The 20,373-nt window shown below is 40.7% G+C and overlaps 1 protein-coding gene across 1 annotated transcript in view; it reads left to right on the top strand.

The window, feature by feature from the left end:
* SLC16A9 (solute carrier family 16 member 9) overlaps window positions 1-20,373 on the top strand; it is an 83,042-nt gene that overhangs the window by 39,402 nt on the left and 23,267 nt on the right. Inside the window, exon 3 of the mRNA XM_055589723.1 lies at window positions 14,224-14,367. Coding sequence (XP_055445698.1) covers window positions 14,224-14,367 — 144 coding nt within the window. The remainder of the gene's footprint in view (window positions 1-14,223; window positions 14,368-20,373) is intronic.

Raw genomic sequence — 20,373 nt, 5'->3', positions numbered from 1 at the left:
TACCCATGTCCCTTGTCTTGGCAGATGGATTCCAGACCAGTGGACCACCAGGGAAGTCCTATCAGTGATACTAAAATAGGGAGATAATCAGAATCATTGGCAGAAAATTTCAGCATATAAATGCCTAGATTAGACCTTAGGTATTCTAATTCAGTTTATAATGGGGCCCACATACATGATTTTTTTTCAAGAAGCTTCCAAAGTGATTTTCAAGTTGGAACTACCACTGGCTTAAGCCCTCTATACTTAAATTTCATTCTGGAACTTTTTGATATTTTTCAAATATATGATTGCTGTTGACTTATTTAGAAAGAGAAACACTGTAGGTTTCTGCTTGAATGCGTCACTGTGCCCATTCTGTCTAAATCATGACAAGTAAATTGTGTCCAGTGGCTCCAGTCTGGTGTTTGCATACTTTTTGAAAAAAAATTAATATAATTTGTACATATATATATGTGTGTGTGTGTGCATATATGTATTTATATAAGTACATCTTTGACAGTTGTTCTCCAGTTTAGGAGTATATATGAATTACTTGAGCTTTAAAAAGCCCATTTCTTACTCATCAGTGCTGTGAGGGTGGGGATGGTCTCAAGAATCTTCATTTTTTATCATTTAAAAAATATATATGTATATATTTATTTATTTGGCTGCTCAGGTATTAGCTGTGGCACACTGGATCTCTGATCTTTGTTGCTACATGTGGGATCTGGTTCCCTGACCAGGGATCAGGCCCGGGCTCCCTGCATTGGGAGTGCAGAGTCTTAGCCACTAGACCACTAGGGAAGTCCTAGAAATCTTCATTTTACCTAGTTCCCCAGATGATTCTTCTGCAGCAAACTATATCATAGCCGAGAAACACGAGTTGTTTTCTTTACCCAATTTTGTCCAGAGAAGGTCTGGTAGGTGTCATCTGTGACCAATTTTGTGATCCAACCTCTGGAGATGATAGCTGAGCAAGTAGATCTACACACGGACATCACCAGATGGCCAACACCAAAATGAGATTGATTATATTCTTTGCAGCCAAAGGTGGAGAAGCTCTATACAGTCAGTAAAAACAAGACCGGGAGCTGACTGTGCCTCAGATCATGAACTCCTTATTGCCAAATTCAGACTTAAATTGAAGAAAGTGGGGAAAACCACTAGACCATTCAGGTATGACCTAAATCAAATCCCTTATGACTACACAGTGGAAGTGAGAAAGAGATTTAAGGGAATAGATCTCAAAGAGTGCCTGATGAACTATGGACAGAGGTTCCTGACATTGTACAGGAGACAGGGATCAAGACCATCCCCAAGAAAAAGAAATGCAAAAAAGCAAAATGGCTGTCAGAGGAGGCCATACAAATAGCTGTGAAAAGAAGAAAAGCAAAGGAGAAAAGGAAAGATATAAGCATCTAAATACAGAGTTCCAAAGAATAGCAAGAAGAGATAAGAAAGCCTTCTTCAGCGATCAATGCAAAGAAATAGAAGAAAACAACAGAATGGGAAAGACTAGAGATCTCTTCAAGAAAATTAGAGATACCAAGGGAACATTTCATGCAAAGATGGGCTCAATAAAGGACAGAAATGGTATGGACCTAACAGAAGCAGAAGATATTAAGAAGAGGTGGCAACTCATGTTTCTCGGCTTAGCCACTGAACCACCAGAGAAGTCCCACAAATTCTGTTTTTCATCTGTTTGTCCCTGTAGTTTGAAAAGTGCCCCTTGTGTGTCTGGCAGTCACCTTCGCTTACTTGATCCTCATAACAATACATGGTATATGTGTGTGTGTGTGAGAGAAAGTTGCTCAGTCATGTCTGACTCTTTGCGACCCATGGACTATACAGTCCATGGAATTCTCTAGGCCAGAATACTGGACTGGGTAGCCTTCCCCTTCTCCAGGGGATCTTCCCAACCCAGGGATTGAACCCAGGTACAATACACTGAAGTAGGCGTTATTGTCCTTAGGGTTTAGTGACCTGCCCAAGATGAAGTACACTATCTAAGGGTTTTTTCTGACCTGTTAAGTCTGTTTCTTCATCTTTAAATGGGAGATAATGAAAGTACCTACTTCATAGGATTGCTTTGTAGAAAAACAGAGATGGTTCTTGGCAGCAGAAGACATCTTCTCTGCTATGAGTCATTTATAATCTCAGGAAAGAGACAGGGAAAAAGGGTAGTGATCCTTTGAGACATCACCACAAATACCAAGAATAGCAAGAACAAGACAGTCTGTATGGGCTGGGCAAGGCAGATGGGCAGGGAGAGGGCAGTCCATGCAGAGGCCATGTATGCAGAGCCCTGGTGTCTGCACTGCACGTGACGTGGTCTGGTAGAGTGAATTTGGCTGGAGGAGAGATTGTGTTAGGTGTGACACAGGTGTGTTAGGTATATAACATTGTGTTAGACGGGGGAGCCTGGTGGGCTGCCGTCTTTGGGGTTGCACAGAGTCAGACACGACTGAAGCGACTTAGCAGCAGCAGGTATAGCCAATAGGTGTGACAGTTGGTGTCAACTTGGCTAGGCTACATTCTGTGGTTGTTGAAACACTCATGGAGGTGTGGCTGTGAAGGTGTTTTATAGATGTGCTCTAAGTCCATAGTCAGTTGACTCTAAGTCAGAGAGATTATCCTGAATAAACTAGATGGATCTGATTCAATTTGTTGAAAGACTTTATGAGCATAAGGGAGCTTTTCAGAAGAAGAAATTCTGCCTGCAGGCTGTGGTTTCATCCTGTGGGAGAGAGTTCCAACCTGCCCTTACTGATGCCTATCCTGTGGACACCATACTTGCCTCACCAAGCCCCACAACCGCATAAGCCACTTCCTTGCAATAAATCTCCTAACGTACGTCTACTTCTGGTTCAGTTTCTCTGGTCAGAATCTGAAGGATACAGAAGGAATGGAAGGTCACTGAACTAAAGGGCAATCATGGCCTTATATATACATATTTTGTTGTTGTTGCACTGGATCTTCATTGCTGCACACAGACTTTCTCTAGTTGCAGAGATTGGGGGCTACTCTCTAGTTGCCATGCATGGGCTTCTCGTTGCAGTGACTTCTCTTGCTGTGGAGCAAAGGCTCTAGGAGTGCAGGCTTCGATAGTTGTGGTTCGTGGGCTCTAGAGCTCAAGGGCTCCAGTAGTCGTGGCACGTGGACTTAATTGCTGCACCGCGTGTGGAATGTTCCCAGACCAGGGATCAACCCTGTGTCCGCTGCATTGGCAGGCTAATTCTTATCCACTGTACCACTGGGGAGGAAGCCCCTTTATTACTTTTTATTGGAGTATATTTGTGTTACAATACTGTGTTAATTTCTGCTCTACATATATACAGTGGAATATTATTCAGTCTTTTATTAAATTGAGAGAAAGCACTCTTTGGTTAGATGTAATTCTTCAAATTCAAGGAGAAGGGTGGGGCCATTTTTCCAACAACAGAGATGCTGATGGAGCAGAGAGATCTTTTGTTCTGCAGTTTTGTACTCCAAATAGATTGAATAGTCCCTTCCCTCTCATTTTTTGCCCTTAGTTCCTTTAAAGGTCTTCAAATTGCTAAGGAGTCAGTACATCTATCCCTGGGTTAATATAATAAGTCAGTATAGCCAACAGATTTGCTGCCTGAGTTGCAAGTGTTGGCAGAGCTGAGTTTGAGTGTATCCATACAATTTTACCCCCAAGTACTGTAGACTCCTTTGTGTAGAGCTGAATTTCTGCCTCCTGTTACATTGGCCTGCTCCCAGCATGCTAGGTGGGTCTACGGTTGATTGGTGCGAATCATGTAGGTTTTGCTGACTTGAAAAAAGCAAATGTGTGTAATATGCCAAACCAACCCACAAGCAAAGGTGATCAGTATACTTGACAGCAAGGATTTGAGTGGGTGTGGCTCCGTAGTGCCTTTCTCTTCCTCAGGAAGATAAACTTAAAATTTCTGGTCTCAGCAAGAATGAGGAAGGAGGAACCTGCATTGTTGGGCTCCCTGCATTGTAAGTGGAGGGATGGGAGTCCTGAACCCAATCAGTCTACTCTGTTAGGGAACCTTTACAGCACTGTGAGCACACAGCCTGGTTATAATTTCATTATACACACACATACACACACACAAAATGTATGTTCTCAGTTGCTTCAGTCGTGTTCCACTCTTTGTGACCCCATGGACTGTAGCCCGCCAGGCTCCTTTGTCCATGGTATTTTCCTGGCAAGAATACTGGAGTGGATTGCCATGCCCTCCTCCAGGGGATCTTCCCGACATAGGAATCGAATCCATATCTCCTACGTTGTAGGCAGATTCTATTGCTGAGCCACCAAGGAAGCCATATATATATATATGTCAAATTTCAACCTGCTATAATTTCATTCTTTTTTTTTAAGATTTTTTTTGATGTGGATCATTTTAAAAGACTTTATTGAATTTGTTTCTGTTGTTTGTTGAAGCAAGAATAATATTGCTTCTGTTGTTCATGTTCTGGATTTTTAGCCTGGAGGCCTGGGGATCTTAACTGTCCAACCAGGGATCAAACCTGCACCCCCTGCATTGGAAGCACAGAACCTTAACCACTGGACCACCAGGGAAGTCCCTATAATTTATTTCTCACTCTAATATGAATAGAGTGAGATATTTCTATGCCCTGTGGCAGGCCAGGCCATCCTACCACTCTGGGGACTCTCTGAATCTTTTTGGGAGAGAGAAGTTCATGGAAGTTGATTTCTTTTTCAAAGGAGATAATTTCTTTCCCAAAGCTTTCTTACAAAATTTATAAACTGGAAAACTGTATTATGGTTCTGTTGCCTCCATTGAGGATGTTTTTCATTCCTTTTGTCAATATAACCATACTTCACAGCCCAGTTCAAGACTCGGTTCGTTGGCCCATGATGATCTCCCTTTTCTTAAGTTTCCAAACACATGATGTGAACCTTTCCTTTGGGACTAATCACCCACGGCCTTAGGTTTGGACCTTCGTTTGTTTTGCCTTTTGGCCTTGCTTGGAAACTGTGTGTGTTCTTCTCTGTGTCCTTTCCTCCCATGATACGAGACCAGGTGCCATGAGACTGCACACCAGGGCTGTGTGGTCCAGAACAGTAACCAGCCATATGTGGCTGTTGGGTACTTACAATGTGGTTATTTCAAGATGAGATGTGATTTAAGTGTCACAAATACATACTGGATTTCAAAGACTTAGTACAAAATAAAGGAGTGTAGAATTTCTCTAATGATATTGAAATGCTGAAGTGATAATGCTTTCGATACAGTCAGTTAGGTAAACTATATTATTGACATCAATTTTACCTCTTTTTCTTTTGCTCATGGAGCTACTAGAAACTTTAACATTCCATGTGTAGTTTCTTATTTTTCTGTTTTGCAGCAGTGCTTCTCTAACAGATGCTTGGTAAATAGTGGGGGAATGGTAATGGTCAGATATTTACTTTTTTGTGTGCTTCATGCAGCCTTAAATTTATGTTACTATTCATAGCAGATTTTAAAATTTTAATCAGTGTGTTCTTCCTCCTTGCTAATCTCAACCACCAGCAAAAATTTAACAGTTTCTTCCCACATCACCCTGAAGGGCTAAAGGAAGCAATTTCATCCCTTACTAGTAGTTCATTCTGACTTCCTTAAAACAACTCATCCTTCTCATTTTCTAATTCACCCTTGATCATAACAAAACACTTTTTCCACTGGAGTTTTCATTTTCATTTCCCTCTTGACTGAGAATAATATCAACCAGTCGGATCTTCAGATGGCTATGAACACATGGTTTTATATTTTTGTTTCATTTTGTATTTAAGATGTCGTAAGGCTTCCCTTCAGAGAAGTCAATGGCACCCCTCTCCAGTACTCTTGCTTGGAAAATCCCATGGATGGAGAAGCCTGGTAGGCTGCAGTCCATGGGTTCGCTTAGAGTCAGACACGACTGAACGACTTCACTTTTCACTTTCATGCATTGGAGAAGAAAATGGCAACCCACTCCAGTGTTCTTGCCTGAAGAATCCCAGGGACGGGGGAGCCTGGTGTGAAGCCGTCTATGGGGTCGCACAGAGTTGGACACGACTGAAATGACTTAGCAGCAGCAGCAACAGGGCTTCCCTGGTGGCTTAGATGGTAAAGAATCTGCCCACAATGCAGGAGACCTAGGTTTGATTCCTGGGTTGGGAAGATCCCCTGGAGGAGGGCATGGCAACCCACTCCAGTATTCTTGCTTGGAGAATTCCATGGACAGAGGAGCCTGGCAGGCTACAATCCATGGGGTCACAAAGGGTTGGACATGACTGAGCGACTAAGCACAGCTGTCTTAAAACTCATCTGTATCCTCCTTTCATTCTTCATTGCTCACTCTGGTTTATAGGGCTACTCCCTAATATGTAAGTTCTTACCTCTTTTGAAAATTTTATTTTTAATTAGAGGATAATCGCTTTACAATATTGTGTTGGTTTCTGCCATACATCAGCATGAATCAACCATAGGCATACATATGTCCCCTTCCTTTTGAACCTTTTCCCCACCTGCCACCCCTCTAGGTAGTCACAGAGCCCTGGTTTTGAGCTCCCTCTGTCATACAGCAAATTCTTACCTTTTTTAGAGGGAAAGTGTCAGCATCATGCCAAAGATGTTGCCAGGCCACTATGCAAAAGAGTGGAATATCTTTTAGGACCCTGCCTACGTCTTACCAAGGAAGGCATGGCAACCCACTCCAGTACTCTTGCCTGGAGAATCTCATGGACAGAGGAGCCTGGTGGGCTACAGTCCACGGGGTTGCAAAGAGTTGGACACGACTAAACTACTGGGCATGCATACATGCATACCTCTTACCGCCCCACCTGTCACCTGCTATCCTCAAACCATTCTTCTGTGCTGACTGCCAGCCCTGCTACTGAGCATTTTCAGTTCATCTAAGCAAACAAGATTAACAGAAGGTAGTAATAATGGCTCCTAAACCCCAATACATATAAAACTAGGAGCTCAAGAAAAATTTTCATGGGGTCTTCCATAGTGGTCCAGTGTTAAGACTCTGAGCTTCCAATGCAAGAGGCATGGGTTTGATCCTTGGTAGGGAAACTAAGATCCCATATGCTGCACAGTATGGCCAAAAAAGAAAAACAAAACCAAAAAAAGAAAAAAGAAAACTTTTCACAGAAGACAAAATGAATATGAAGAGAGTGATACATTGTATGTATTTCCCGCTATTGTACTAGCTTCCATTTTACTCTGAAAATATATCCCTCTCACTATTTCCTTATTGAAATAGTCCTTCTTCTGCTTTAATGATGAAGCAATGAAAATAGATGGTTATTACATTTAAAAAATGTTTTTATTTGTCAAAGTAAAAAAAATCAGCAACCCAATGATGATGCTCCTCCCTCCCTTTTTTCTAAAATTTTACAGATCCCAAGCAGTGGAATCACTGGTCACATTACAAGTTAACTGACTTGTGTTCGAAAGGTTCCTTCTGCAAAGTAAAACACCTAAAGCCTCATCAATCTCCCCTGAGAGTAGTCGTTTAATTTATTTAGTCTCTTGAATAGAAACTAGTCCAATGCTGAGAAATAATCTATGGTTTATCATCTTGGAGAACTTGCCTGTTACTGTAAAGAGCTAAACACATAAATGTGTCAGGTTTTGTGGGTGTGACTGACTGGTCACTTCCAGTGTACTTTGCCCTAATTGTTATTGATGAAACCTGGGGCTACTGTGTCTGTTTCTGCTTTATTGACTATGCCAAAGCCTTTGACTGTGTGGATCACAACAAACTGTGGAAAATTCTGAAAGAGATGGGAATGCCAGACCACCTGATCTGCCTCTTGAGAAATTTGTATGCAGGTCAGGAAGCAACAGTTAGAACTGGACATGGAACAACAGACTGGTTCCAAATAGGAAAAGGAGTTCATCAAGGCTGTATATTGTCACCCTGTTTATTTAACTTATATGCAGAGTACATCATGAGAAACGCTGGACTGGAAGAAACACAAGCTGGAATCAAGATTGCCGGGAGAAATATCAATAACCTCAGATATGCAGATAACACCACCCTTATGGCAGAAAGTGAAGAGGAACTCAAAAGCCTCTTGATGAAAGTGAAAGTGGAGACTGAAAAAGTTGGCTTAAAGCTCAACATTCAGAAAACGAAGATCATGGCATCCGGTCCCACCATTTCATGGGAAATAGATGGGGAAACAATGGAAACAGTGTCAGACTTTATTTTTCTGGGCTCCAAAATCTCTGCAGATGGTGACTGCAGCCATGAAATTAAAAGATGCTTACTCCTTGGAAGGAAAGTTATGACCAACCTAGAGAGCATATTCAAAAGCAGAGACATTACTTTGCCAACAAAGGTCCGGCTAGTCAAGGCTATGGTTTTTCCTGTGGTCATGTATGGATGTGAGAGTTGGACTGTGAAGAAGGCTGAGTGCTGAAGAATTGATGCTTTTGAACTGTGGTGTTAGAGAAGACTCTTGAGAGTCCCTTGGACTGCAAGGAGATCCAACCAGTCCATTCTGAAGATCAGCCCTGGGATTTCTTTGGAAGGAGTGATGCTAAAGCTGAAACTCCAGTACTTTGGCCACCTCATGCGAAGAGTTGACTCATTGGAAAAGACTCTGATGCTGGGAGGGATTGGGGGCAGGAGGAGAAGGGGTGACAGAGGATGAGATGGCTGGATGGCATCACTGACTCGATGGACGTGAGTCTGAGTGAACTCCGGGAGTGGTGATGGATAGGGAGGCCTGGCGTGCTGCGATTCATGGGGTCGCAAAGCGTTGGACAAGACTGAGCGACTGATCTGATCTGATCTGATCTGAAATCAAGTCTAGAAATACCCTGGTTCTGAGGATGAGAATAAAATAATTTGTTCTAAACCTTTAAGCACCAAAATGAGCATAAATGTCATGTTTTCATCTTCCATAAATTCATTAAGCTACTTAAACTGTGAGCTAATACAAAAGTATGTAGGTGTTTTTTAAACATATTTCTAGAAAACCATTAAGGTGCCAATGGAAACACTTCTCAGTTGGGAAGAATGTTGGGCTGACTTTGGCCTTAGCTCTGTCATTGATTAGCTATGGATTCTTGGTCAAATCACATGATCCTTTTAAGCTCCAGTTTCATCATTTTACCTTTGGACCCTTTCCAAGGCCTCTTTCAGCTCTAAAATTCTTCGTCTTTAACCTCTGACATCAAGATTTTTTTTCATTTCAGTTAGCAGCAGTTGATGGTGTGAAAGTAGAGAATTTTTTTTCTTCTAGTTTTATGCAGGAATAATTGACATAAAGTGCGTATAAGTTTAAGGTGTATAGCATGATTTAACTTACATTTATCATGAAATGATTACCACATTAAGTTTAGTGAACATCCATCATTTCGTATATGCACAGCATTAAAGAGATAGAAAACATTTTTTTTCCTATCATTATGTTTTAGTTTAGTGAACATCCAACATTTTATATATGGACAGCTTTAAAGAAGTAGAAAAAAAATTTTTCCTTGCAACGAGAACTGTGAGGATTCACTCTCTTAGCAACTTTCATATATAAATACAACAGTGTTAATTATATTTATCATGTTGTACATTTCAACCCTAGTGCTTATTTACCTTATAACTGAAAGTTTGGACCTTTTGACCACTGTCCTCCAGTTCTTCTTCCCTCTACCCTCTACCTCTGGTAACCACATACTTGATTTCTTTTCCTATGAGCTTGTTTGTTGGCTTGTTTGTTTTTGAAGTCGAACTGACTTACAGCACCATGTTAGTTCTAATACACAGCATAGTGATTTGCTATTTCGATGTGTTTTTAAGTGAGCTTCCCCGGTGGCTCAGGTGGTGAAGAATCCACCTGCAATGCAGGAGACCTGGGTTTGATTCCTGGGTTGGGGTGATCCCCTGGAGGAGGGCATGGCAACCCACTCCAGTATTCTTGCCTGGAGAATCCCCATGGACAGAGGAGCCTGGTGGGCTACAATGCATGAGGTCGCAAGGAGTAGGACACAACTGAGCGACTAAGCGCAGCACAGCACATGTTTTTAAATGATCACCATAATAAGTGTAATTACACTCTGTTACCATACTAAGACACTCTATAATTATTGACTGTATTCCCCACGCTCTGCATTTCATACCTGTGACTCCTTTGTTTTGTAACTGGAAGTTTGCATCTCTTAATTTCCCTGATCTAGTTTTCTCTCCCTCTACACCACTCCCCTCTGGCAACCACCAGTTTGTTCTCTGTATCCATGACTGTTTCTGTTTAGATATGTTTGTTCATTTTACTTTTTTAGGTTACACATATAAGTGAAATCATACAGTATTTATCTTTCTCTGTCTGACTTATTTCACTTAGTGTAATACTCTCTAGGTCCATCCATACTGTCACAAATAGTAAGATTTCATTCTTTTTGATGGCTGAGTAACATTCCATAGTATATATATAAATATATATATATACACACACACACACACACCACACATCCATTTATCTATTGATGGGCACTTAAGTTGGTTTCATATCTTGGCTATTGTAAATAATGCTGCACTTAACATTGAGATGCATATATCTTTTTGAATTAGTGTTTTTGTTTTCTTTGAATGAAGACCCAGGAATGAAATTGCTGGATGTTATGGTAGTTCTATTTTTAAGTTTTTGAGGAATCTCCATATTGTTTTGCATTGTGGCTACACCAATTTACATTCTCACCAACAGTGCATGGGGGTTCCCTTTTCTACACATTGTAACTAGCACTTATTTGTTATCTTTTTAACAAAGTCAGTCAGGTGTGAGGTGAGAATTTCTTTAAAAACAGTTTCAATTTGCTGTTTTCATTTGTTAAAGAATCTCTGCTTGTTTCTTCCTTAAGCTTAAGTTTTTTTCAAAGAATCATGTATTAGACAGCATGATAAAATAATTTATCACAAAATTGATAATAATATCACATATTTTATAAAGTAGTGATTTTGACTGTACATGCTATGAAATTTATTACCCTTCATCCCACTCCCAGCTTCCCAAACTCTGGGTTTCCTTGTAGAATTCACATGCATTAAGGAGAATAAATTTAAAGACCTACTTCGAGGGTGAAACTTAAAACTTTTCAAGTATGCCAGTTACAATCTCTGTTTCAATTCCATGTGACTGATGAATTTGTAAACACTGACTCTCAATGTCAGTACAATTTGGTAAACAGCAGAAAAGGGTCATGACTTTATCCATTTATGAAATTTGACTCTTAAAATCATTTCTATTTTTGAAGTATCTAAGTGTTTCTTTTTTGGGTATACACATAGCTCAATAGCTCAACTGTCAGATAAAAAGTATGGTCTTTCAAATGGCTTTTCCTCCTAAAACACTGGCATATAATATTCTCTTCTGTCATGTAAATATATCAGTTTTCTTCTCTGTACTGGTTCACAGAAGAGGGCCTGAAATGACCAGGGAGGAATATGGGATGTCTGTAGGCTTTAAAAGCTGGTAATATCTCAGTGATCATAACCTGGTCTTAAATATGTGCTTAGCACATTGTTGACTGGGGGATTTTTGCAGAAACTAATCCCTGTGGCCATAATACACTATATGTATGTCTCCAGTTAATAACGTGTTGAATAAGAATGGGCCTGGTATTGGTGAGCATGGGCCTCGGATCGTCAGATCCTGGTTCCACCACTTACAAGGCTGTGGATGGATGACACCATCTCTCCATTTGTGTTTTCTTAAGAACTTTTAAGATATGTACAGAAAAGTGTGCATGTCATGAGAATATAGCTCTGTAATTTTTTTTTTACAAACCAGACACACTCATGTAATGAGCACATTCACATCCAGAAACAGGACGTTAGAGCACCTAGAAGTTGGGCTGCGTTCCCTTCTGGATACAGCTCCCTAACCCCTACCAAAGATAACTGCTGTCCTGACTTCTGACTAGATTAGTTTTGCCTCTTTTTGTACTGAGAAGGACTAAGTACTGGGACTTCCTTGGCAGGTCCAGTGGTTAAGACTTTGCCTTCTAATGTAGTGACTGCAGATTCGATCCCTGGTTGGCGAGCTAAGATACCGTGTGCCTTGTGACCAAAAAACCAAAAAAACGTAAAACAGAACAATATTGTAACAAATTCAATAAAGACTTAAAAAATTATCCACATCAAAAAAAATCTTAAAAAGTGCTGAAAATAATTGAAATTATTGAACGTGTACTTTTTTCATGTTGGGTCTTCCACTCTGCATTCATTTGTGAGATTACTCCTGCATTGCTGTTGCTGTGTGTAGCTGTAGATCATTCATTCTCATGGCTTTATCATAGTCCATTGTTTGAATCTCCTCATACCTTCTACTACTGAAGAACATCTGTATTTGTAGGCACTGGCTACTATGACTGCTGCTGCTGCTGCTAAGTCGCTTCAGTCGTGTCCGACTCTGTGCGACCCCATGGATGGCAGCCCACCAGGCTCCCCCGTCCCTGGGATTCTCCAGGCAAGAACACTGGAGTGGGTTGCCATTTCCTTCTCCAGTGCATAAAAGTGAAAAGTGAAAGTGAAGTCGCTGAGTCATGTCCAACTCCTAGGGACCCAATGGACTGCAGCCTACCAGGCTCCTCCGTCCATGGGATTTTCCAGGCAAGAGTACTGGAGTGGGGTGCCATTGCCTTCTCCGGCTACTGTATGACTAGTTTTGCCATAACCATTTATGTTTATGACTTTGGGTGTAGGTAGGTGGCGCTAGTGGTAAAGAACTTGCCTGCCAATTCAGGAAACTAGACACATGGGTTCCATCCGTGGGTCGGGAAGATCCCCTGGTGGAAGACATGGCAACCCACTCCAGTATTCTTGCCTGGAGAATTCCATGGACAGAGAATCCTGGTGGGCTACAGTCTATGGGGTCACAGAGTCAGACACAACTGAAGTGGCTTAGCACGCACACTCACATACCCGGAAGTAGAACTTCTGAGTTGTATGGTGCTATGTTCCGCTTCAGAAGATCATGTCAGCACTGTGGGAGCTGTAATTGCTCTACATTCTTGCTAGTACTTACTGTTGTTTATATTTAGCCATCCTGATGAGTATGTGTTTTAAAAATTGGGGATAATAGATTGTACCTTGAAAGGTTGTTGTGAATTCAGTTAAGGTGTTTCTCTTTGCTGTCCAATATTAGACTCTTTCTTCGAACCATGGCCATGGACAACCCTTCTGGGCTTCAGTTTCCTTGAGTGTACATGAGACTATTGAGCTATAAGTAACCCTTCATGTCCTTTTATTTCTAATAACGCTAAGCTCCGTAGTTGTAGATACTTTGAAGGTACGGCACTAGTGAGAACAGATTTCACTATCACTTAAATCTTAGTACGTGAGCAATTGCCCACCTCTGTGTAGGACTGGTCCAAGTGATGGTCCCCTTGCCTGTCAGTGAACAGCGCACTTCCTCCCCCAAATTCCAGGTTGCATGTGGTATGTAGGACATGGTACTGACAAACTCATGCCTGGGTGAGTAAGGTCGAAGCATTACCACCGCACCCCACCCCCCAAACCCCTGCCAGAACATTCTCTAGGAGGGGAGTAACCTCACTCCTCACTTCGTCTCTCTATAGGGTTGCTATTGACTGCATTGAGTGAATCATCAAGTTTATTTTTGTCATCAATTATATGACTGGTCTTGTGCTGGATAGGACCTTTGGATAGAAAAGATGTATGGCCTGTCTAGGAGACCAAAATCCTCAGAAGAGTGTGATGGTTAAGATGGTGGGCTCAAGGGACTTCCCTGATGGTCCAGTGGTTAAGACTCTGTGCTCCCAGTGAGGGGGCGCAGGTTGGATCCCTGGTCAGGGAAGTAAGATCTCACATGCCATATGGCATGCTACCAAAAAAAATAATAATAAAACTGGTGGACTCAAAGAGTCAGACAGTCTGGGTTTTTATTTCTTTATTGCTACTCTGTGGCTGCTGCTGTTACCCTCATTGAGAATTTAATCAAGTCTGACTCCAGAACCCCAATTTCTTAACTATGTGACCTTACTGTCCTGCAAGTTTAATTTCCTTATAAAAAAAAAATGAGGATAACAAAAACACCTAGCTCCCAGGAATGCAGTGAAGTAAGATTGTTTATGTGAAGTAGCAGAGTGTCCAACCCATAGTGAATATGCAGTGGCGTATTGTTATTTTGTTGTTTTATGATGGAAAGAATCATTTTAAACTTCCCATGGGATGGATAATAGGATTGTGGAGAGGAGGTTGCTGTTAAATAAGTGAAGGTTTCGTTTATGATTTTAGGTCCTGTCTGCAGCGTGTGTGTCTCATCTTTTGGAGCGAGAGCCGTGACAATCTTCAGTGGCTTCCTGGTGGCAGGAGGCCTGATGTTGAGCAGTTTTGCCCCCAATATCTACTTTCTGTTTTTTTCCTATGGCATTGTTGTAGGTAAGAAATCTGGTCACAATGACGCTTTTCTAAGCTTTGAGAGTTAAATGTCGTTTTAATGAATGACGTTAATGTAAGGAGTGAAAATGCTCAGGGATAATTCACTTTCAACCACCACTTCGCCAAAAATTGTTGCTTTAATGAAATGCCCACCCAGTGAATTACAGTATTTCGAGGGATAAGTGTGTTTTAACAATGCACATTATGTTTTCTTGCAAGGCATGGGAAGGGTTTTTTAAATTTTAGCACTTGTCTCTCTAGCACAACAAAGGAAAAGAGAGAGGGAAGAGTGAAACTTAGGTGTCACTGACACCTGCCACTTCTCACTGATGTGGGAAGTGGTCGCTTTCATATCGGTTGGTTGAACAGGGCTGTGTTGAGCTGTTTGAGTTCTAAACATCCTGCTGTTCCGCAGTACCTGTCACCAGGGCCTCAATCACAAGGTCATAGCAGAAGTAAAAAGTAGATTTTCAAGTACCTCATAATAATGATTGTTTTTGTGAAAGATAAGGCATGAGCAGATAAAACTGAGTGGTTGATGATGATCTTGGTTATAGGAGAGGAAAGGGTACCGGACTCAGGGCCTGAGAACACTGACAGTTTTGGGGGAAATACTTTTGTGATGTATTGTACTTGTTGTATTCTGTGTTAAACATCACCAGACTCATGATTCCTAGGAGCTGTTGGCAGGGAATTTTTTAAAAACACCAGCTTTCCAAGTTTCTTCTGAATGTCTGAAAGACTTAATTACTTTTCCTTCTAAATATTAAACATGTATTTTGTAAATCAGATAGTCACTTTCAAATGTATCGTCTCTGTAAATCCAAATGTTCAGCTATTAGATTTTTTTAAAAACAATACACCAATGTTATATAAATTGGAGGGGAATCACAGTTGAAATACAGTGTAGGCAGAAGTTCTAGTTTTTCATATTCAGTTTGAACAAATAGAAATGTGTATTAGTCACGTAGAAATATTTTATTATTCATTTATTTCTTATTTTTGGCCATGCCACACAGCCAGCATGTTCTTAGTCTCCTGACCAGGGATGGAACCTGGGTTCTTACCAGTGAAAGTGCAGAGTCCCAACCACTGGACCACCAGGGAATTCCTTAAATATTATATTTTAGATTGTAAAAATATTATGCCCACTCTTATTATCTAGTAAAATGTAATTGAATATTTGTTTAAGTAATGAAATGGTTAAGAGTTATATTTGAGTTATAATCAGAGGCACATAAGTTATATAGGAAGATTGACATGTTCCAAATGAAATTCCAGCAAAAGGCTAACCAACCTCAAACATTTGATGTAAAGAATGGGTTATTCCTGATTAACATGTTTTTGCTTTACTGTCAGAAAAGTTACAACACATTTGATAAATGTATGTTGAGAGCCTATTTTCTAGACAGGAGTTCCATAGTACCATCTATATGACATTGGTTCAGAAGTGGTGCCAAAATTCTTAGAACACAGCGTATTTGGGTGGAGGAAGATGTGCCTGCCAATGCTGACACAGCTAATTAATAGGAGGACAGGCTGCAAGGGAATAGACTGGAACAGGGGGAAGATCTCATCACTAAACGTGGCAGCAAAGGAAAGAGCACAGCTGGGCTGGACATGACCCACACAGGGACTATAGTTAAGGATTTTGGTATATAAGACTTCAGAGACAAATTCCAGCAAAATGGCTGGTTTGAGTCAAACCTGAAAGAACCTAATTTTGTTGACAACCAATATTCTTCTTTTTCACATAGGAATATTTCCCTAATAATAAATGATGGAAATAATAACCTCTAATATTTGAGTTCATACTGTGTGTTCAGCTCTGTGCTTTATATGCTTCCCTGGTGACTCAGTGGTAAAGAATCTGCCTGCCAAGCAGGAGACAGGGTTAGATCCCTGGGTCAGGAAGATGCCCTGGAGAAGGAAATGGCAACCCACTCCAGTATTCTTGCCTGGGAAATCCCATGAACAGAGGAACCTGGCAGGCTCCACGGGGTCACAGAGAGTCAGACATGACTTAGTGACAAACAACAACACCAACAGCTGTACGCTAAGCTCTGTGCTTTATATGCTCTCATTCCGTCTTCATATGAACACATTTTACAGACAGGGAAAGTGAAGCTCAATGAAGTGAGATTACTAACTAAAGCTGCAAAGCTGGGAGACTTGGGGTTAAATCCATTCCGTCTGACATCAGGTCCTGACCTCTGTTATGTGTTTGCAATTGTTTTTAATGCTTTTAGAACTCTTAAAGTTTATTTTGAATTTAACTCCATACTCAGATTCTACTCAGATTATAATCTAAATAAGCAGGTTACTTGTTAGTTCTTTGGGAACAGGTTATATATGAGATATTTTATATTACCTAGTCACTATAGTGTTTATTACAGTTTAAACCTGTACATGCAAATATGATTATCTCTGGTGTAAAATTTGAAAATATTCATTGAATAGTCATCTTGAATTCTTTTCTAAAATCATGAAAATAAAAATATTGCTATTTGTGCATGGACATTTGATTACTCCTTGTAGGACAAACCCCTTTTAACATAGAAAATTAAATCATTATGTTATTGGTATGATTTGGGCATTGTCTCCAAAATTTTGGACTAAGCATTTAAAATTTCGTGGGGTTTTACTGTCTCACATGATTTCAGAGTTAAGGTATAGCCTTTGTGAGTACATATCCAAAGTTGTCACTGACTTAAAAAAAATGACGTAAAGTGAGTGATACCATAGTATTTGTATTACAATAGATAAAAATGAATTTTTAAAAATAAAAAATGTGAGTGTAGGTTGTCCAAGATTTTATGTGCATTTGATTGTTGGAAGCATATCTAAGGGTATATAGAAAGACAGAGACAAAATTAACTAACCCCTATAATTAAATTTCAAATTTTCTGTGGCAATGGAAAGGGCTTTATCAACCAGTACATCTGATTTTGATTTGGCTAATGGTGGTGTAACCTTTCAGTAGCTAATCCTGTTCCCTCTCCTCCGTGAATCCATGATCTTCTATTCATTAGATAGGATTTGATACTTTTCTTGATTTACTCTGGGATTCCTTGGTGGCGCAGACAGTAAAGAGTCTGCCTGTAATGCAGGAGACCCGGGTTTGATTCCTGAGTCAGGAAGATCCCCTGGAGAAGAAAATGGCAACCAAATCCAGTATTCTTGCCTGGAAAGTCCCATGGACGGAGGATCCTGGCCAACTACAGTCCATGGGTCACAAAGAGTCAGACACGACTGAGTGACTTCACTTTCACTTTTTGATTTAGTCTGCTGGCTGCTGCTGGTGGTTGACTTGCAGATCTTCCACGTGGCTTTCTCCACTATGGTAACTTTTACTCCCCTGGGCAAAGAGCAATGTAGAAAGAAGGTTATGCCAAATATCATGTACATGGGCTTCTCACGTGGCACCAGTGGTAAAGGGCTGCCTGGCAATGCAGGAAACACGAGAGACTCAGTTTCAATCTCTGGGTCAGGAAGTTCCCCCGGAGTAGGAAATGGCAACCTACTCCAGTATTCTTGCCTGGAGAATTCCAATGACAGAGGAGCTTGGCGGGCTGCAGTTCATAGGCTTGCAGAGTCGAACATGACTGAGCATCCTCAAGTGCCCACACTGCTGTTGAACCTATAAGCACCTTAGTGCTCCAATTAAATATTAGGAACTGGGTAAATAACTGTATGATGTGCCCATGGACTCAGTGGACTCACTGTGAGCAAGACCAGGGCCATGATCCCACATATTCCCTGGCTCCCATGAGATCCCACTCTAAGGGGAGGCCATGTAAGTGCCCCAGACCCCTAGCTAACAGTGCCAGTTCATTGCCTGTGTCCTACCCTGCTCAAAGGCATCCCACTTTCTCTAGTGTATGATATCTAAATAAGTGATTGTAGTTCTCTTCGGGGAATGATCCAAGATGTTATTATCTATATATTTGTCTTAGTGTGTTTTGCAATGTCTTTCCTTCTGGAATCCTGGCCTCTCCTTCACGTAATGGAACCTGGGGCAGAAAACAGGTCTATGGGGACTTCTCTGGCACTCCAGGGATTAAGACTCTGCGCTTCCATTGCAGAACGACAGAGTTCAATCCCTGTCCAGGGAACTAAGATCCTACATGCAGCATGGCCAAAACATAAAAACAGTCACAAGTCTGATTAAAAAAAGAGCAAAACAAGCTATGTCTGAAGATTGTATATGACTCTGATTTGGCAGCAGATTCTGAATCTCTGTGGCTAGGAGAAAATTATAAGCTCAGGGAGAGAGCACTGAGCTTTGGGTCAGGAGATACAGGTTCTGTGAGTTTGTGCAAAGCCCTTGATCTCCAATAGTGACTGTCTCCTCATCTGTGAAGGCAAACTAAGAAACCTGCATCACACAGGTCTTGTAAGGACTAGGTGAAATCAGGCAAAATAAAAATAAGATATATAAGAGTGTTGAGTTGGATTTCAACAGCAAAAAATCAGTTGAATTTTCATTTCAATAATTATTTTGTAATTTCCAATCATTTTAAATAATTAAAATTTTTTCAAGTTTTAATTTCAATAATTAAAAAGTCACTCACTGTAGTAATAATTGGACCTCTTTGCTGGCAGATTATTAACAGTTCTTATCATGGTTGACTTCTTTGTAGTTTTATTTTGTCAGTAAGCTCAGAGTATAGGGCTCATAGAATATTCGTGGGATAAAGAAATGGGAATTTAATGAACAATGACACTTTCATCTGTTCCCATTGAAAGCAGAGTATCCAGTTGAAAAGGAAGTGACAGGAAATTATAACACAGTCTACACTTACAAGTTGAGACTGTGTATTATGAATTCTTTTGAAAAAAACAAGAAAGATTAAGTCTGATGATAACATATATTGAGCACCCATTCTGTGCAGTATTCTAAGCATTTTCCTTCATCTGGAATGAACTAGATGGTCTCTTGAGAAAGGTAGTATGGCATACACAGGAGCAAGCACTAAAAAGCAGGCTCTGGGGTTGGACCATGTGGGTTAATCTTATCTTACTCACTTGCTAGCTGCATGGACGACAGACAAGTTGCATATTGTTTTCTCATTTTTTGAATGGAACATATCAATGGTATCTACCTTAGAAGGTTTTGTGGATGGATGAGTATTTTGCCAAAAGTTTTCACTTTCGTCTCAGGTTCAAAGGATTTGTTAACAAATAAGCCACTCGTTATATACAAATAAGTAATACAAATATTTATTAGAATTATCTAGCTTACTTTCAATATACTAAGATTAAAAGAAAAGAGAAATAGAGCAGAGGATACATCACCAAATTAAATTTTGACCAACATCCAGAGTTAATCAGCACTGAGAAGTCCCGTGTCACTGCACATCTGGAGTCCCATTGGGAAAGGGTCCCAGGCAGCACATCCACTCCGTGGGTGAGACTTCAAAGATTGCAGTTTGGGGTTCCTGCTTATAATCCCAGGATGGTAGCAAACTGATATCCTTAATCTGTGACCAAACTGCAGCTCTGGTTTCCTGTAAATGCTGTTTGTTTTGTTATGTAAAACTTGGAATGCAGGTAAGCCTGGGGCTTGGTTAGCCAGGCCCCCTCCAGGGGTTCAAGCAAGATTTCTCCCCCATCTTATCTATGGTGCTGCAAGTCTTGCACTCACAGCAGGCAGTCACTCACAGCCACTCCCAGGTAGGACAGTATCCAGGGAGGTTAGAAGCAAGGTCAGAGGCCTGCTCTGCTTTGTCTCTGAAACCTAAACAAGACTATTTTTTAAATTTCTCTAACAATGAGTTTTCCAAATTTGCTGGCATATTGAGTGCAGCACTTTCAGGATTTGAAATAGCTCGACTGGAATTCCGTCACCTCCACTAGCTTTGTTCGTAGTGATGCTTTCTAAGGCCCACTTGACTTCACATTCCAGGATGTCTGGCTCTAGGTCAGTGATCACACCATCGTGATTATCTGGGTTGTGAAGATCTTTTTTGTACAGTTCTTCTGTGTATTCTTGACACCTCTTCT

The sequence above is a fragment of the Bubalus kerabau genome, chromosome 1 (assembly GCF_029407905.1).
Source record: "Bubalus kerabau isolate K-KA32 ecotype Philippines breed swamp buffalo chromosome 1, PCC_UOA_SB_1v2, whole genome shotgun sequence".
Classification (NCBI taxonomy): Eukaryota; Metazoa; Chordata; class Mammalia; order Artiodactyla; family Bovidae; genus Bubalus; species Bubalus kerabau.
Note: the sequence above shows the minus strand (reverse complement) of the source record. Positions and strands in the feature narration are given on the sequence as shown.